The sequence below is a fragment of the Dipodomys spectabilis genome, unplaced genomic scaffold (genome assembly GCF_019054845.1).
Source record: "Dipodomys spectabilis isolate Male_0828 unplaced genomic scaffold, ASM1905484v1 ptg000561l, whole genome shotgun sequence".
In the NCBI taxonomy this organism is placed as follows: Eukaryota; Metazoa; Chordata; class Mammalia; order Rodentia; family Heteromyidae; genus Dipodomys; species Dipodomys spectabilis.
In genome coordinates, this window is record NW_024871238.1 from 277,020 (window position 1) to 291,189 (window position 14,170).

The 14,170-nt window shown below is 56.5% G+C and overlaps 1 protein-coding gene across 1 annotated transcript in view; it reads left to right on the top strand.

The window, feature by feature from the left end:
- The window catches only part of Tpo (thyroid peroxidase), a 61,481-nt gene that overhangs the window by 40,264 nt on the left and 7,047 nt on the right, over positions 1-14,170 (top strand). Inside the window, exon 14 of the mRNA XM_042670491.1 lies at positions 11,904-12,141. Within this exon, the coding sequence (XP_042526425.1) occupies positions 11,904-12,141 (238 nt within the window). The remainder of the gene's footprint in view (positions 1-11,903; positions 12,142-14,170) is intronic.

The following is a 14,170-nucleotide window of genomic DNA, read 5'->3' on the forward strand; positions in this document are numbered from 1 at the left end:
CTCTTGTCTGTGGTGGCTCTTGTCTGTGGTGACTCGTCTGTGGTGGCTCTGGTCTGTCTTTGGTGGCTCTTGTCTGTGGTGGCTCTTGTCTGTGGTGACTCTTGTCTGTGGTGACTCTTGTCTGTGGTGACTCTTGTCTGTGGTGGCTCTTGTCTGTCTGTGGTGACTCTTGTCTGTCTGTGGTGGCTCTTGTCTGTGGTGGCTCTTGTCTGTGGTGACTCTTGTCTGTGGTGGCTCTTGTCTGTGGTGGCTCTTCTCTGTGGTGACTCTTGTCTGTCTGTGGTGACTCTTGTCTGTGCGGACTCTTGTCTGTGGTGACTCTTGTCTGTGGTGGCTCTTGTCTGTGGTGGCTCTTGTCTGTGGTGACTCTTGTCTGTGGTGGCTCTTGTCTGTGGTGGCTCTTGTCTGTGGTGGCTCTTGTCTGTCTGTGGTGGCTCTTGTCTGTGGTGGCTCTTGTCTGTGGTGACTCTTGTCTGTCTGTGGTGGCTCTTGTCTGTGGTGGCTCTTGTCTGTGGTGACTCTTGTCTGTGATGGCTCTTGTCTGTGGTGACTCTTCTCTGTGGTGACTCTTGTCTGTGGTGACTCTTGTCTGTGATGGCTCTTGTCTGTGGTGACTCTTGTCTGTAGTGACTCTTGTCTGTGGTGGCTCTTGTCTGTCTGTGGTGGCTCTTGTCTGTGGTGGCTCTTGTCTGTGGTGACTCTTGTCTGTGGTGGCTCTTGTCTGTGGTGGCTCTTGTCTGTAGTGACTCTTGTCTGTGGTGGCTCTTGTCTGTGGTGGCTCTTGTCTGGTGGCTCTTGTCTGTGGTGGCTCTTGTCTGTCTGTGGTGGCTCTTGTCTGTGGTGACTCTTGTCTGTGATGGCTCTTGTCTGTGGTGGCTCTTGTCTGTGGTGGCTCTTGTCTGTGGTGACTCTTGTCTGTGGTGGCTCTTGTCTGTGATGACTCTTATCTGTGGTGGCTCTTGTCTGTGGTGACTCTTGTCTGTCTGTGGTGACTCTTGTCTGTGGTGGCTCTTGTCTGTGGTGACTCTTGTCTGTGATGGCTCTTGTCTGTGGTGACTCTTGTCTGTGGTGACTCTTGTCTGTGGTGGCTCTTGTCTGTGATGGCTCTTGTCTGTGGTGGCTCTTGTCTGTGATGGCTCTTGTCTGTGGTGACTCTTGTCTGTGGTGGCTCTTGTCTGTGATGGCTCTTGTCTGTGGTGACTCTTGTCTGTGATGGCTCTTGTCTGTGGTGACTCTTGTCTGTCTGTGGTGGCTCTTGTCTGTGGTGGCTCTTGTCTGTGATGGCTCTTGTCTGTGGTGGCTCTTGTCTGTCTGTGGTGACTCTTGTCTGTGGTGGCTCTTGTCTGTGGTGGCTCTTGTCTGTGGTGGCTCTTGTCTGTGATGGCTCTTGTCTGTGGTGACTCTTGTCTGTGGTGGCTCTTGTCTGTGATGGCTCTTGTCTGTGGTGACTCTTGTCTGTGATGGCTCTTGTCTGTGGTGACTCTTGTCTGTGGTGGCTCTTGTCTGTGGTGACTCTTGTCTGTGGTGACTCTTGTCTGTGATGGCTCTTGTCTGTGGTGACTCTTGTCTGTCTGTGGTGACTCTTGTCTGTGGTGGCTCTTGTCTGTGGTGACTCTTGTCTGTGATGGCTCTTGTCTGTGGTGACTCTTGTCTGTCTGTGGTGACTCTTGTCTGTGGTGGCTCTTGTCTGTGGTGGCTCTTGTCTGTGGTGGCTCTTGTCTGTGATGGCTCTTGTCTGTGGTGACTCTTGTCTGTGGTGGCTCTTGTCTGTGGTGGCTCTTGTCTGTGGTGACTCTTGTCTGTGATGGCTCTTGTCTGTGATGGCTCTTGTCTGTCTGTGGTGGCTCTTGTCTGTGGTGGCTCTTGTCTGTGGTGGCTCTTGTCTGTGGTGACTCTTGTCTGTGGTGACTCTTGTCTGTCTGTGGTGGCTCTTGTCTGTGGTGGCTCTTGTCTGTGGTGGCTCTTGTCTGTGATGGCTCTTGTCTGTCTGTGGTGGCTCTTGTCTGTGGTGGCTCTTGTCTGTGATGGCTCTTGTCTGTGGTGGCTCTTGTCTGTGATGGCTCTTGTCTGTGGTGACTCTTGTCTGTGGTGGCTCTTGTCTGTGATGGCTCTTGTCTGTGGTGACTCTGGTCTGTGATGGCTCTTTTCTGTGGTGACTCTTGTCTGTCTGTGGTGGCTCTTGTCTGTGGTGGCTCTTGTCTGTGGTGACTCTTGTCTGTGATGGCTCTTGTCTGTGGTGGCTCTTGTCTGTGGTGGCTCTTGTCTGTGGTGGCTCTTGTCTGTCTGTGGTGACTCTTGTCTGTGGTGGCTCTTGTCTGTGGTGGCTCTTGTCTGTGGTGGCTCTTGTCTGTGGTGGCTCTAGTCTGTCTGTGGTGGCTCTTGTCTGTGGTGGCTCTTATCTTGTCTGTGGTGACTCTTGTCTGTGGTGGCTCTTGTCTGTCTGTGGTGGCTCTTGTCTGTGGTGACTCTTGTCTCTGGTGGCTCTTGTCTGTGGTGGCTCTTGTCTGTGGTGGCTCTTGTCTGTGGTGGCTCTTGTCTGTCTGTGGTGACTCTTGTCTGTGGTGGCTCTTGTCTGTGGTGGCTCTTGTCTGTGGTGGCTCTTGTCTGTGGTGGCTCTTGTCTGTCTGTGGTGGCTCTTGTCTGTCTGTGGTGGCTCTTGTCTGTGGTGGCTCTTGTCTGTGGTGACTCGTCTGTGGTGGCTCTTGTCTGTGGTGGCTCTTGTCTGCGGTGACTCTTGTCTGTCTGTGGTGGCTCTTGTCTGTGGTGGCTCTTGTCTGTGGTGACTCTTGTCTGTGGTGGCTCTTGTCTGTGGTGGCTCTTGTCTGTGGTGACTCTTGTCTGTCTGTGGTGACTCTTGTCTGTGAGGACTCTTGTCTGTGGTGACTCTTGTCTGCGGTGACTCTTGTCTGTCTGTGGTGGCTCTTGTCTGTGATGGCTCTTGTCTGTGGTGACTCTTGTCTGTGGTGGCTCTTGTCTGTGGTGGCTCTTGTCTGTGGTGGCTCTTGTCTGTGGTGACTCTTGTCTGTGGTGGCTCTTGTCTGTGGTGGCTCTTGTCTGTGGTGACTCTTGTCTGTCTGTGGTGGCTCTTGTCTGTGGTGACTCTTGTCTGTGATGGCTCTTGTCTGTGGTGACTCTTCTCTGTGGTGACTCTTGTCTGTGGTGACTCTTGTCTGTGGTGGCTCTTGTCTGTGGTGACTCTTGTCTGTGGTGACTCTTGTCTGTGGTGGCTCTTGTCTGTGGTGACTCTTGTCTGTGATGGCTCTTGTCTGTGGTGGCTCTTGTCTGTGGTGGCTCTTGTCTGTTGTGACTCTTGTCTGTGGTGGCTCTTGTCTGTGGTGGCTCTTGTCTGGTGGCTCTTGTCTGTGGTGGCTCTTGTCTGTCTGTGGTGGCTCTTGTCTGTGGTGACTCTTGTCTGTGGTGGCTCTTGTCTGTGATGGCTCTTGTCTGTGGTGACTCTTGTCTGTGGTGGCTCTTGTCTGTGATGACTCTTGTCTGTGGTGGCTCTTGTCTGTGGTGACTCTTGTCTGTCTGTGGTGACTCTTGTCTGTGGTGGCTCTTGTCTGTGGTGACTCTTGTCTGTGATGGCTCTTGTCTGTGGTGACTCTTGTCTGTGGTGACTCTTGTCTGTGGTGGCTCTTGTCTGTGGTGGCTCTTGTCTGTGGTGACTCTTGTCTGTCTGTGGTGACTCTTGTCTGTGGTGGCTCTTGTCTGTGGTGGCTCTTGTCTGTGATGGCTCTTGTCTGTGGTGACTCTTGTCTGTGGTGGCTCTTGTCTGTGATGGCTCTTGTCTGTGGTGACTCTTGTCTGTGATGGCTCTTGTCTGTGGTGACTCTTGTCTGTCTGTGGTGGCTCTTGTCTGTGGTGACTCTTGTCTGTGGTGACCCTTGTCTGTGGTGGCTCTTGTCTGTGGTGGCTCTTGTCTGTGGTGGCTCTTGTCTGTCTGTGGTGGCTCTTGTCTGTGGTGACTCTTGTCTGTGGTGACTCTTGTCTGTGGTGACTCTTGTCTGTGGTGGCTCTTGTCTGTGGTGGCTCTTGTCTGTGGTGGCTCTTGTCTCTGGTGACTCTTGTCTGTGGTGGCTCTTGTCTGTGGTGGCTCTTGTCTCTGGTGACTCTTGTCTGTGGTGGCTCTTGTCTCTGGTGACTCTTGTCTGTGGTGGCTCTTGTCTGTGATGGCTCTTGTCTGTGGTGGCTCTTGTCTGTCTGTGGTGGCTCTTCTCTGTGGTGGCTCTTGTCTGTGGTGGCTCTTGTCTGTGATGGCTCTTGTCTGTCTGTGGTGACTCTTGTCTGTCTGTGGTGGCTCTTGTCTGTCTGTGGTGGCTCTTCTCTGTGGTGGCTCTTGTCTGTGGTGGCTCTTGTCTGTGGTGACTCTTGTCTGTGGTGGCTCTTGTCTGTGGTGGCTCTTGTCTGTGGTGGCTCTTGTCTGTCTGTGGTGGCTCTTGTCTGTGGTGACTCTTGTCTGTGGTGACTCTTGTCTGTGGTGGCTCTTGTCTGTGGTGACTCTTGTCTGTCTGTGGTGGCTCTTCTCTGTGGTGGCTCTTGTCTGTGGTGGCTCTTGTCTGTGATGGCTCTTGTCTGTCTGTGGTGACTCTTGTCTGTGGTGACTCTTGTCTGTGGTGGCTCTTGTCTGTGGTGACTCTTGTCTGTGGTGACTCTTGTCTGTGGTGGCTCTTGTCTGTGATGGCTCTTGTCTGTGGTGGCTCTTGTCTGTGGTGGCTCTTGTCTGTGGTGGCTCTTGTCTGTGGTGGCTCTTGTCTGTGATGGCTCTTGTCTGTGGTGGCTCTTGTCTCTGGTTCCTCTTGTCTGTAGTGGCTCTTGTCTGTGGTGGCTCTTGTCTTGTCTGTGGTGGCTCTTGTCTGTGGTGGCTCTTGTCTGTGGTGACTCTTGTCTGTGGTGGCTCTTGTGTGTCTGTGGGGACTCTTGTCTGTGGTGGCTCTTGTCTGTGGTGGCTCTTGTCTGTGGTGGCTCTTGTCTGTGGTGGCTCTTGTCTGTCTGTGGTGGCTCTTGTCTGTGGTGGCTCTTGTCTGTGGTGACTCTTGTCTGTGGTGGCTCTTTTCTGTGGTGGCTCTTGTCTGTCTGTGGTGACTCTTGTCTGTGATGGCTCTTGTCTGTGGTGACTCTTGTCTGTGGTGGCTCTTGTCTGTGGTGGCTCTTGTCTGTCTGTGGTGACTCTTGTCTGTGGTGGCTCTTGTCTGTGGTGGCTCTTGTCTGTGGTGGCTCTTGTCTGTGGTGGCTCTAGTCTGTCTGTATTGGCTCTTGTCTGTGGTGGCTCTTATCTTGTCTGTGGTGACTCTTGTCTGTGGTGGCTCTTGTCTGTCTGTGGTGGCTCTTCTCTGTTTGTGGTGGCTCTTGTCTGTGGTGACTCTTGTCTGTGGTGGCTCTTGTCTGTGGTGGCTCTTGTCTGTGGTGGCTCTTGTCTGTGGTGGCTCTTGTCTGTCTGTGGTGACTCTTGTCTGTGGTGGCTCTTGTCTGTGGTGACTCTTGTCTGTGGTGAGTCTTGTCTGTGGTGACTCTTGTCTGTGGTGGCTCTTGTCTGTGGTGGCTCTTGTCTGTGGTGGCTCTTGTCTGTGGTGGCTCTTGTCTGTGGTGACTCTTGTCTGTGGTGGCTCTTGTCTGTGGTGGCTCTTGTCTGTGATGGCTCTTGTCTGTGATGGCTCTTGTCTATGGTGGCTCTTGTCTGTCTGTGATGGCTCTTGTCTGTGCTGGCTCTTGTCTGTGGTGGCTCTTGTCTGTGGTGACTCTTGTCTGTGGTTACTCTTGTCTGTGATGGCTCTTGTCTGTGGTGGCTCTTGTCTGTGGTGACTCTGGTCTGTGGTGACTCTTGTCTGTGATGGCTCTTGTCTGTCTGTGGTGGCTCTTGTCTGTGGTGGCTCTTGTCTGTGGTGGCTCTTGTCTGTGGTGACTCTTGTCTGTGGTGGCTCTTGTCTGTGGTGGCTCTTGTCTTTGGTGGCTCTTGTCTGTCTGTGGTGGCTCTTGTCTGTGGTGGCTCTTGTCTGTGGTGACTCTTGTCTGTGATGGCTCTTGTCTGTGGTGGCTCTTGTCTGTGGTGGCTCTTGTCTGTGGTGGCTCTTGTCTTTGGTGGCTCTTGTCTGTCTGTGGTGGCTCTTGTCTGTGGTGGCTCTTGTCTGTGGTGACTCTTGTCTGTGGTGGCTCTTGTCTGTCTGTGGTGGCTCTTGTCTGTGGTGACTCTTGTCTGTGGTGACTCTTGTCTGTGGTGGCTCTTGTCTGTGGTGGCTCTTGTCTGTGGTGGCTCTTGTCTGTGGTGGCTCTTGTCTGTCTTTGGTGGCTCTTGTCTGTGGTGACTCTTGTCTGTCTGTGGTGACTCTTGTCTGTGGTGGCTCTTGTCTGTGGTGGCTCTTGTCTGTCTGTGGTGGCTCTTGTCTGTGGTGGCTCTTCTCTGTGGTGGCTCTTGTCTGTGGTGACTCTTGTCTGTGGTGGCTCTTGTCTGTGGTGGCTCTTGTCTGTGGTGGCTCTTGTCTGTCTGTGGTGGCTCTTGTCTGTGGTGACTCTTGTCTGTCTGTGGTGACTCTTGTCTGTGGTGACTCTTGTCTGTGGTGGCTCTTGTCTGTGGTGACTCTTGTCTGTCTGTGGTGGCTCTTGTCTGTGGTGGCTCTTGTCTGTGGTGGCTCTTGTCTGTGATGGCTCTTGTCTGTCTGTGGTGACTCTTGTCTGTGGTGACTCTTGTCTGTGGTGGCTCTTGTCTGTGGTGGCTCTTGTCTGTGGTGACTCTTGTCAGTGGTGGCTCTTGTCTGTGGTGGCTCTTGTCTGTCTGTGGTGACTCTTGTCTGTGGTGGCTCTTGTCTGTGGTGACTCTTGTCTGTGGTGGCTCTTGTCTGTCTGTGGTGGCTCTTGTCTGTGGTGGCTCTTCTCTGTGGTGGCTCTTGTCTGTGGTGACTCTTGTCTGTGGTGGCTCTTGTCTGTCTGTGGTGGCTCTTGTCTGTGGTGGCTCTTCTCTGTGGTGGCTCTTGTCTGTGGTGACTCTTGTCTGTGGTGGCTCTTGTCTGTCTGTGGTGACTCTTGTCTGTGGTGACTCTTGTCTGTGGTGGCTCTTGTCTGTGGTGACTCTTGTCTGTCTGTGGTGGCTCTTGTCTGTGGTGGCTCTTGTCTGTGGTGGCTCTTGTCTGTGATGGCTCTTGTCTGTCTGTGGTGACTCTTGTCTGTGGTGACTCTTGTCTGTGGTGGCTCTTGTCTGTGGTGGCTCTTGTCTGTGGTGACTCTTGTCAGTGGTGGCTCTTGTCTGTGGTGGCTCTTGTCTGTCTGTGGTGACTCTTGTCTGTGGTGGCTCTTGTCTGTGGTGACTCTTGTCTGTGGTGGCTCTTGTCTGTCTGTGGTGGCTCTTGTCTGTGGTGACTCTTGTCTGTCTGTGGTGACTCTTGTCTGTGGTGACTCTTGTCTGTGGTGGCTCTTGTCTGTGGTGACTCTTGTCTGTCTGTGGTGGCTCTTGTCTGTGGTGGCTCTTGTCTGTGGTGGCTCTTGTCTGTGATGGCTGTTGTCTGTCTGTGGTGACTCTTGTCTGTGGTGACTCTTGTCTGTGGTGGCTCTTGTCTGTGGTGGCTCTTGTCTGTGATGGCTCTTGTCTGTCTGTGGTGACTCTTGTCTGTGGTGACTCTTGTCTGTGGTGGCTCTTGTCTGTGGTGGCTCTTGTCTGTGGTGGCTCTTGTCTGTGGTGGCTCTTGTCTGTGGTGGCTCTTGTCTTGTCTGTGGTGGCTCTTGTCTGTGGTGGCTCTTGTCTGTCTGTGGTGACTCTTGTCTGTGGTGGCTCTTGTCTGTGGTGGCTCTTGTCTGTGATGGCTCTTGTCTGTGGTGGCTCTTGTCTGTGGTGGCTCTTGTCTTGTCTGTGGTGACTCTTGTCTGTGATGGCTCTTGTCTGTGGTGGCTCTTGTCTGTGGTGGCTCTTGTCTGTCTGTGGTGACTCTTGTCTGTGGTGGCTCTTGTCTGTGGTGGCTCTTGTCTGTGGTGGCTCTTGTCTGTGGTGGCTCTAGTCTGTCTGTGGTGGCTCTTGTCTGTGGTGGCTCTTATCTTGTCTGTGGTGACTCTTGTCTGTGGTGGCTCTTGTCTGTCTTTGGTGGCTCTTCTCTGTCTGTGGTGGCTCTTGTCTGTGGTGGCTCTTGTCTGTGGTGGCTCTTGTCTGTCTGTGGTGACTCTTGTCTGTGGTGGCTCTTGTCTGTGGTGGCTCTTGTCTGTGGTGGCTCTTGTCTGTGGTGGCTCTTGTCTGTCTGTGGTGACTCTTGTCTGTGGTGGCTCTCGTCTGTGGTGACTCTTGTCTGTGGTGACTCTTGTCTGTGGTGACTCTTGTCTGTGGTGGCTCTGGTCTGTGGTGGCTCTTGTCTGTGGTGACTCTTGTCTGTGGTGGCTCTTGTCTGTGGTGGCTGTTGTCTGTGGTGGCTCTTGTCTGTCTGTGGTGGCTCTTGTCTGTGATGGCTCTTGTCTGTGATGGCTCTTGTCTGTGGTGGCTCTTGTCTGTCTGTGATGGCTCTTGTCTGTGGTGGCTCTTGTCTGTGGTGGCTCTTGCCTGTGGTGGCTCTTGTCTGTGATGACTCTTGTCTGTGGTGGCTCTTGTCTGTGGTGGCTCTTGTCTGTCTGTGGTGACTCTTGTCTGTGGTGGCTCTTGTCTGTGGTGACTCTTGTCTGTGATGGCTCTTGTCTGTGGTGACTCTTGTCTGTGGTTACTCTTGTCTGTGATGGCTCTTGTCTGTCTGTGGTGGCTCTTGTCTGTGGTGGCTCTTGTCTGTGGTGGCTCTTGTCTGTGGTGGCTCTTGTCTGTCTGTGGTGGCTCTTGTCTGTCTGTGGTGGCTCTTGTCTGTGGTGACTCTTGTCTGTGGTGACTCTTGTCTGTGGTTACTCTTGTCTGTGGTGGCTCTTGTCTGTCTGTGGTGGCTCTTGTCTGTGGTGGCTCTTGTCTGTGGTGGCTCTTGTCTGTGGTGGCTCTTGTCTGTCTGTGGTGGCTCTTGTCTGTGGTGACTCTTGTCTGTGGTGGCTCTTGTCTGTGATGGCTCTTGTCTGTGGTGGCTCTTGTCTGTCTGTGGTGGCTCTTGTCTGTGGTGGCTCTTGTCTGTGGTGGCTCTTGTCTGTGGTGACTCTTGTCTGTGGTGGCTCTTGTCTGTGGTGGCTCTTGTCTGTGGTGGCTCTTGTCTGTGGTGGCTCTTGTCTGTGATGGCTCTTGTCTGTGGTGACTCTTGTCTGTCTGTGGTGACTCTTGTCTGTGGTGACTCTTGTCTGTGGTGGCTCTTGTCTGTGATGGCTCTTGTCTGTGGTGGCTCTTGTCTGTGGTGGCTCTTGTCTGTGGTGGCTCTTGTCTGTGGTGACTCTTGTCTGTGGTGACTCTTGTCTGTGGTGGCTCTTGTCTGTCTGTGGTGACTCTTGTCTGTCTGTGGTGACTCTTGTCTGTGGTGGCTCTTGTCTGTCTGTGGTGACTCTTGTCTGTCTGTGGTGACTCTTGTCTGTAGTGGCTCTTGTCTGTCTGTGGTGGCTCTTGTCTGTGGTGACTCTTGTCTGTGATGACTCTTGTCTGTGGTGACTCTTGTCTGTGGTGACTCTTGTCTGTCTGTGGTGGCTCTTGTCTGTCTGTGGTGGCTCTTGTCTGTGGTGGCTCTTGTCTGTGGTGGCTCTTGTCTGTGGTGACTCTTGTCTGTGGTGACTCTTGTCTGTCTGTGGTGGCTCTTGTCTGTGGTGGCTCTTGTCTGTGGTGGCTCTTGTCTGTGGTGGCTCTTGTCTGTGATGGCTCTTGTCTGTGGTGGCTCTTGTCTGTCTGTGGTGGCTCTTGTCTGTGGTGGCTCTTGTCTGTGGTGGCTCTTGTCTGTGATGACTCTTGTCTGTGGTGACTCTTGTCTGTCTGTGGTGGCTCTTCTCTGTGGTGACTCTTGTCTGTGGTGACTCTTGTCTGTGGTGACTCTTGTCTGTGGTGGCTCTTGTCTGTGGTGGCTCTTGTCTGTCTGTGGTGACTCTTGTCTGTGGTGACTCTTGTCTGTGGTGGCTCTTGTCTGTGGTGGCTCTTGTCTGTGATGACTCTTGTCTGTGGTGACTCTTGTCTGTCTGTGGTGGCTCTTGTCTGTGGTGGCTCTTGTCTGTGGTGGCTCTTGTCTGTGGTGGCTCTTGTCTGTGGTGGCTCTTGTCTGTGATGACTCTTGTCTGTGGTGACTCTTGTCTGTCTGTGGTGGCTCTTGTCTGTGGTGGCTCTTGTCTGTGGTGGCTCTTGTCTGTGGTGGCTCTTGTCTGTCTGTGGTGGCTCTTGTCTGTGATGGCTCTTGTCTGTGGTGGCTCTTGTCTGTGATGACTCTTGTCTGTGGTGACTCTTGTCTGTGGTGACTCTTGTCTGTGGTGACTCTTGTCTGTGGTGGCTCTTGTCTGTGGTGGCTCTTGTCTGTGGTGGCTCTTGTCTGTGATGGCTCTTGTCTGTGGTGGCTCTTGTCTGTGATGACTCTTGTCTGTGGTGACTCTTGTCTGTGGTGACTCTTGTCTGTGGTGGCTCTTGTCTGTCTGTGGTGGCTCTTGTCTGTGGTGACTCTTGTCTGTGGTGGCTCTTGTCTGTGGTGACTCTTGTCTGTGGTGGCTCTTGTCTGTCTGTGGTGGCTCTTGTCTGTCTGTGGTGGCTCTTGTCTGTGGTGGCTCTTGTCTGTGGTGGCTCTTGTCTGTGATGGGCTCTTGTCTGTGGTGGGCTACTCTTTGTGCATGTTGACAGGACCTCGCTGTGGAGCCCAGGCTAGGCTAGAACTCACTTGCTGACCATCCAGGGCCCCTAGAGGGCAGGCGTGGGGACAGGCCCAGCTCTGGTAGTCACGCTTAGCTCTCCCCACTGGCAGATAGCAGAGGAAGCTCGCTGCCAGGGCTCAGGGCTCCTCAGTGAGGGAAGGCCTGGGGGTGGGGGGGGAGGTGTTCAGGGCAGATCTGCAGCAAATGCTGGGTTTCGCAGAGTGCCCCGCGAGCACCCCTGGCTGCCCCCACTCCACATGCCACACCGCTGCCAGCCTCTGAGACAAGCCAGAGCTGCCCACGTGTGAAAGGCAGAGCATGCCCAGCGTGGGCGTGACCACCACAGACACCACAGCACCACCGTGGCCCCTGCAAGGTGACAATTCTAGGAACAGCTGAATCAGGTGCACGCACACCCCTGTGTCACGCACACCCGCGTCACACTTGCATCAAACACACACGTCTGTATCATATGCACACATGCATCACGTACACCCACCGAGGCCCACACATCTGCCCCGAGGAGCCTGAAGGTGGGCAGCCAGCCTCCCTGATGGCTCAACAGGAACTTAAGATTTTACGTAGCGGTGACCCCATTCTGTCCGTTCGTTTCTTCTTTCCTCTCACCTGCCTTCCCTGGACCTGTTCCCTGCGACTGGAAGCCCGGCCCGGCCCCGCCTCTGCTGAGCATCTGCCCACTCTGCGGGGCTCATCACCAGGCCCCTGCTCACACACCAGCCAGGCACCCAAACATGACCCACGCCTGCCCCCAGTCCTCTGTCGGCAGAGCCCGAGGAGACGTGTGTTCCGTGTGCATCTGTGCAGTGCTCTTGTCCCGCACTGGGAGTTAGACATGGCAGCCTTAGCTCGAGGACCGCTGGACGGGGAGGGCTGGGAAGGGGCGGGGGAGGCAGGGCGGGGGAGAGGACTGCGCACTCCTGAAGTGGGAAAGGACCTGCCTCAGAATCTCAGTCCTCACTAACAGTCTGCTGAGCAATCCCCGCTCAGCTCCACGACTCTGGAGCTCAGACGTGCTCTGCATACCGCCTCGAGTCTGTCTGAGCAGCGCAGTGTGCCAGGCTTGCAGGGCAGGGCTGGGGGCTCTGTCCTGGCCCCTCTGCCTCGGGGCTCTGACCCCGTAATCCCAGCTTCCAGTGGGCAGCAGGACCTGTGGGCAGGTGGATGTGAAACACCCCTACCCCCCCCCCCCCCCACAGGCTACAATGAATGGCGAGAGTTCTGCGGCCTGCCGAGACTGGAGACGCCAGCTGACCTGAACAGGGTCATTGCCAACAGGAGCCTTGTGGACAGGATCATGGACTTGTACAAACATCCGGACAACATCGACGTCTGGCTGGGCGGCCTGGTGGAGGACTTCCTGCCGGGAGCCAGGACCGGTCCACTGTTTGCTTGCCTCATCGGGAGGCAGATGAAGGCGCTGAGGGACGGGGACAGGTGGGTGCTGCCTGCGGAGCGTCTGGACGCTCGCTGGTCCCCCGGGTCTGTGTGCTCCGCGCTGCTCCGGCCTGCTGTCCCCCCTGGTGGTCTCTCAAGCACAGCGGCCCAGTGACGGAACTAAAGAAGCCCAGGCACAACGCCGGCTGACACAGGTCAAACATTCCCCACCATCACACAAACACGCAGGAATCTGAGGGAAACTAGTGGCATTCTATGCCCACTTGAAATGGCGGCTCGCCGACGTCTGCCAGGAGCGGACAGGTGAACCCAAACCCCTGCGAGGTGCAGACCTCCACCACGTCCATAAGAAGACACACTGGCACCATGCAATATGCAGTATTGCACACCTGCATCAACCAGAACACCTGTAGTGTGACGCACTCCCGAATCAACACACCTGCCTGTATCAGACACACACATACCAAACCAACACACCCTGAATGTACACACTCCCACGCTGTATGTACACCTGTATCCTATACACATGCTCAATCCAAAACACACACCTGCTACATACACACATCTGCATCCCACATGCGCACACATGCACGCGCATACGCACACACACACACATACCTGAACTGAATGCCCTTGAGTCTGAACCGTCGGAGCTGCCATCTTAACTCGGCACCACCTGACGCCCGCCCCGCTCCTGCCAAGCCCCCCACACGCACGCACACGTGCACACGCACACACACACCTGTGCCCCTGCACCAGCCCGTGCGGCTGGGCAGAGTCGGAAGTGCCAGCTGCCTGCTTCTTACACCCTGACCCCAGGTGCTGCCAAAGCTGCAGGAAGGACAGAGTGGACTTTGGGAGCCACAGAAAGAGACACAGGGAAACGTTGCTTTCTCTTCTTTTCTGGCAGTTGTGTGGCCGGCGCTCGGCGCTCGGTGAGCAGGGAGACTGTCCTGCGCACCACTGCCTTCAGGCCAAACATTGCTGAGCATAAGCCATGAGCTTGGACCCTGAGTGTGCGTGCGTGCGTGTGCGTGTGTGTGCGTCCGGTAAACAGACTGCGGGGAGGGTGCAGGTGAAGGAAGCCCGCTGTCGGTGGCCCTGCAGTGATTTCCCGCTCTGTGTGCAGTGGTCAGTGTGGGGCGGGCTCCAGGGGCTGGGCCATGCCCAGAGGTGAAGGGGTCCCCACGCCTCCCCCCTGCGCCTCACCCCCCCGCGCCTCACACCCCCGCGCCTCACCCCCCCCCCGCGCCTCACCCCCCGCGCCTCACCCCCCGCGCCTCCCCCCCGCGCCTCACCCCCCGCGCCTCCCCCCCGCGCCTCACCCCCCCGCGCCTCCCCCCCCCCCCCCGCGCCTCCCCCCCGCGCCTCACCCCCGCGCCTCACCCCTGTGCCTCACCCCCCGTGCCTCCCCCCCGCGCCTCCCCCCCCGCACCTCACCCCCCCCCGCGCATCACCCCTGCGCCTCACCCCTGTGCCTCACCCCCCTGCACCTCCCCCCTGCACCTCACCCCCGCACCTCCCCCCTGCACCTCACCCCCGCACCTCCCCCCCGCACCTCCACCCTGCGCCTCACCCCTGTGCCTCCCCCCTGCGCCTCACCCCCCTGCACCTCACCCCCGCACCTCCCCCCTGCACCTCACCCCCGCACCTCCCCCCTGCACCTCACCCCCGCACCTCCCCCCCGCACCTCCACCCTGCGCCTCACCCCTGTGCCTCCCCCCTGCGCCTCACCCCCCGCGCCTCACCCCCCGCGCCTCACCCCCCCGCGCCTCACCCCTGCGCCTCACCCCCCCGCGCCTCCCCCCCCCGCGCCTCACCCCCCCGCGCCTCACCCCGCGCCTCACCCCTGTGCCTCACCCCCCGCGCCTCACCCCCCGCGCCTCACCCCTGCGCCTCCCCCCTGCACCTCCCCCCTGCGCCTCCCCCCTGCGCCTCCCCCCTGCGCCTCCCCCCTGCGCCTCCCCCCTGCGCCTCACCCCCCCACACCTCCCCCCTGCGCCTCACCCCTGTGCCTCCCCCTGCGCCTCACCCCGCGCCTCACCCCTGCGCCTCCCCCCCCCCGCAC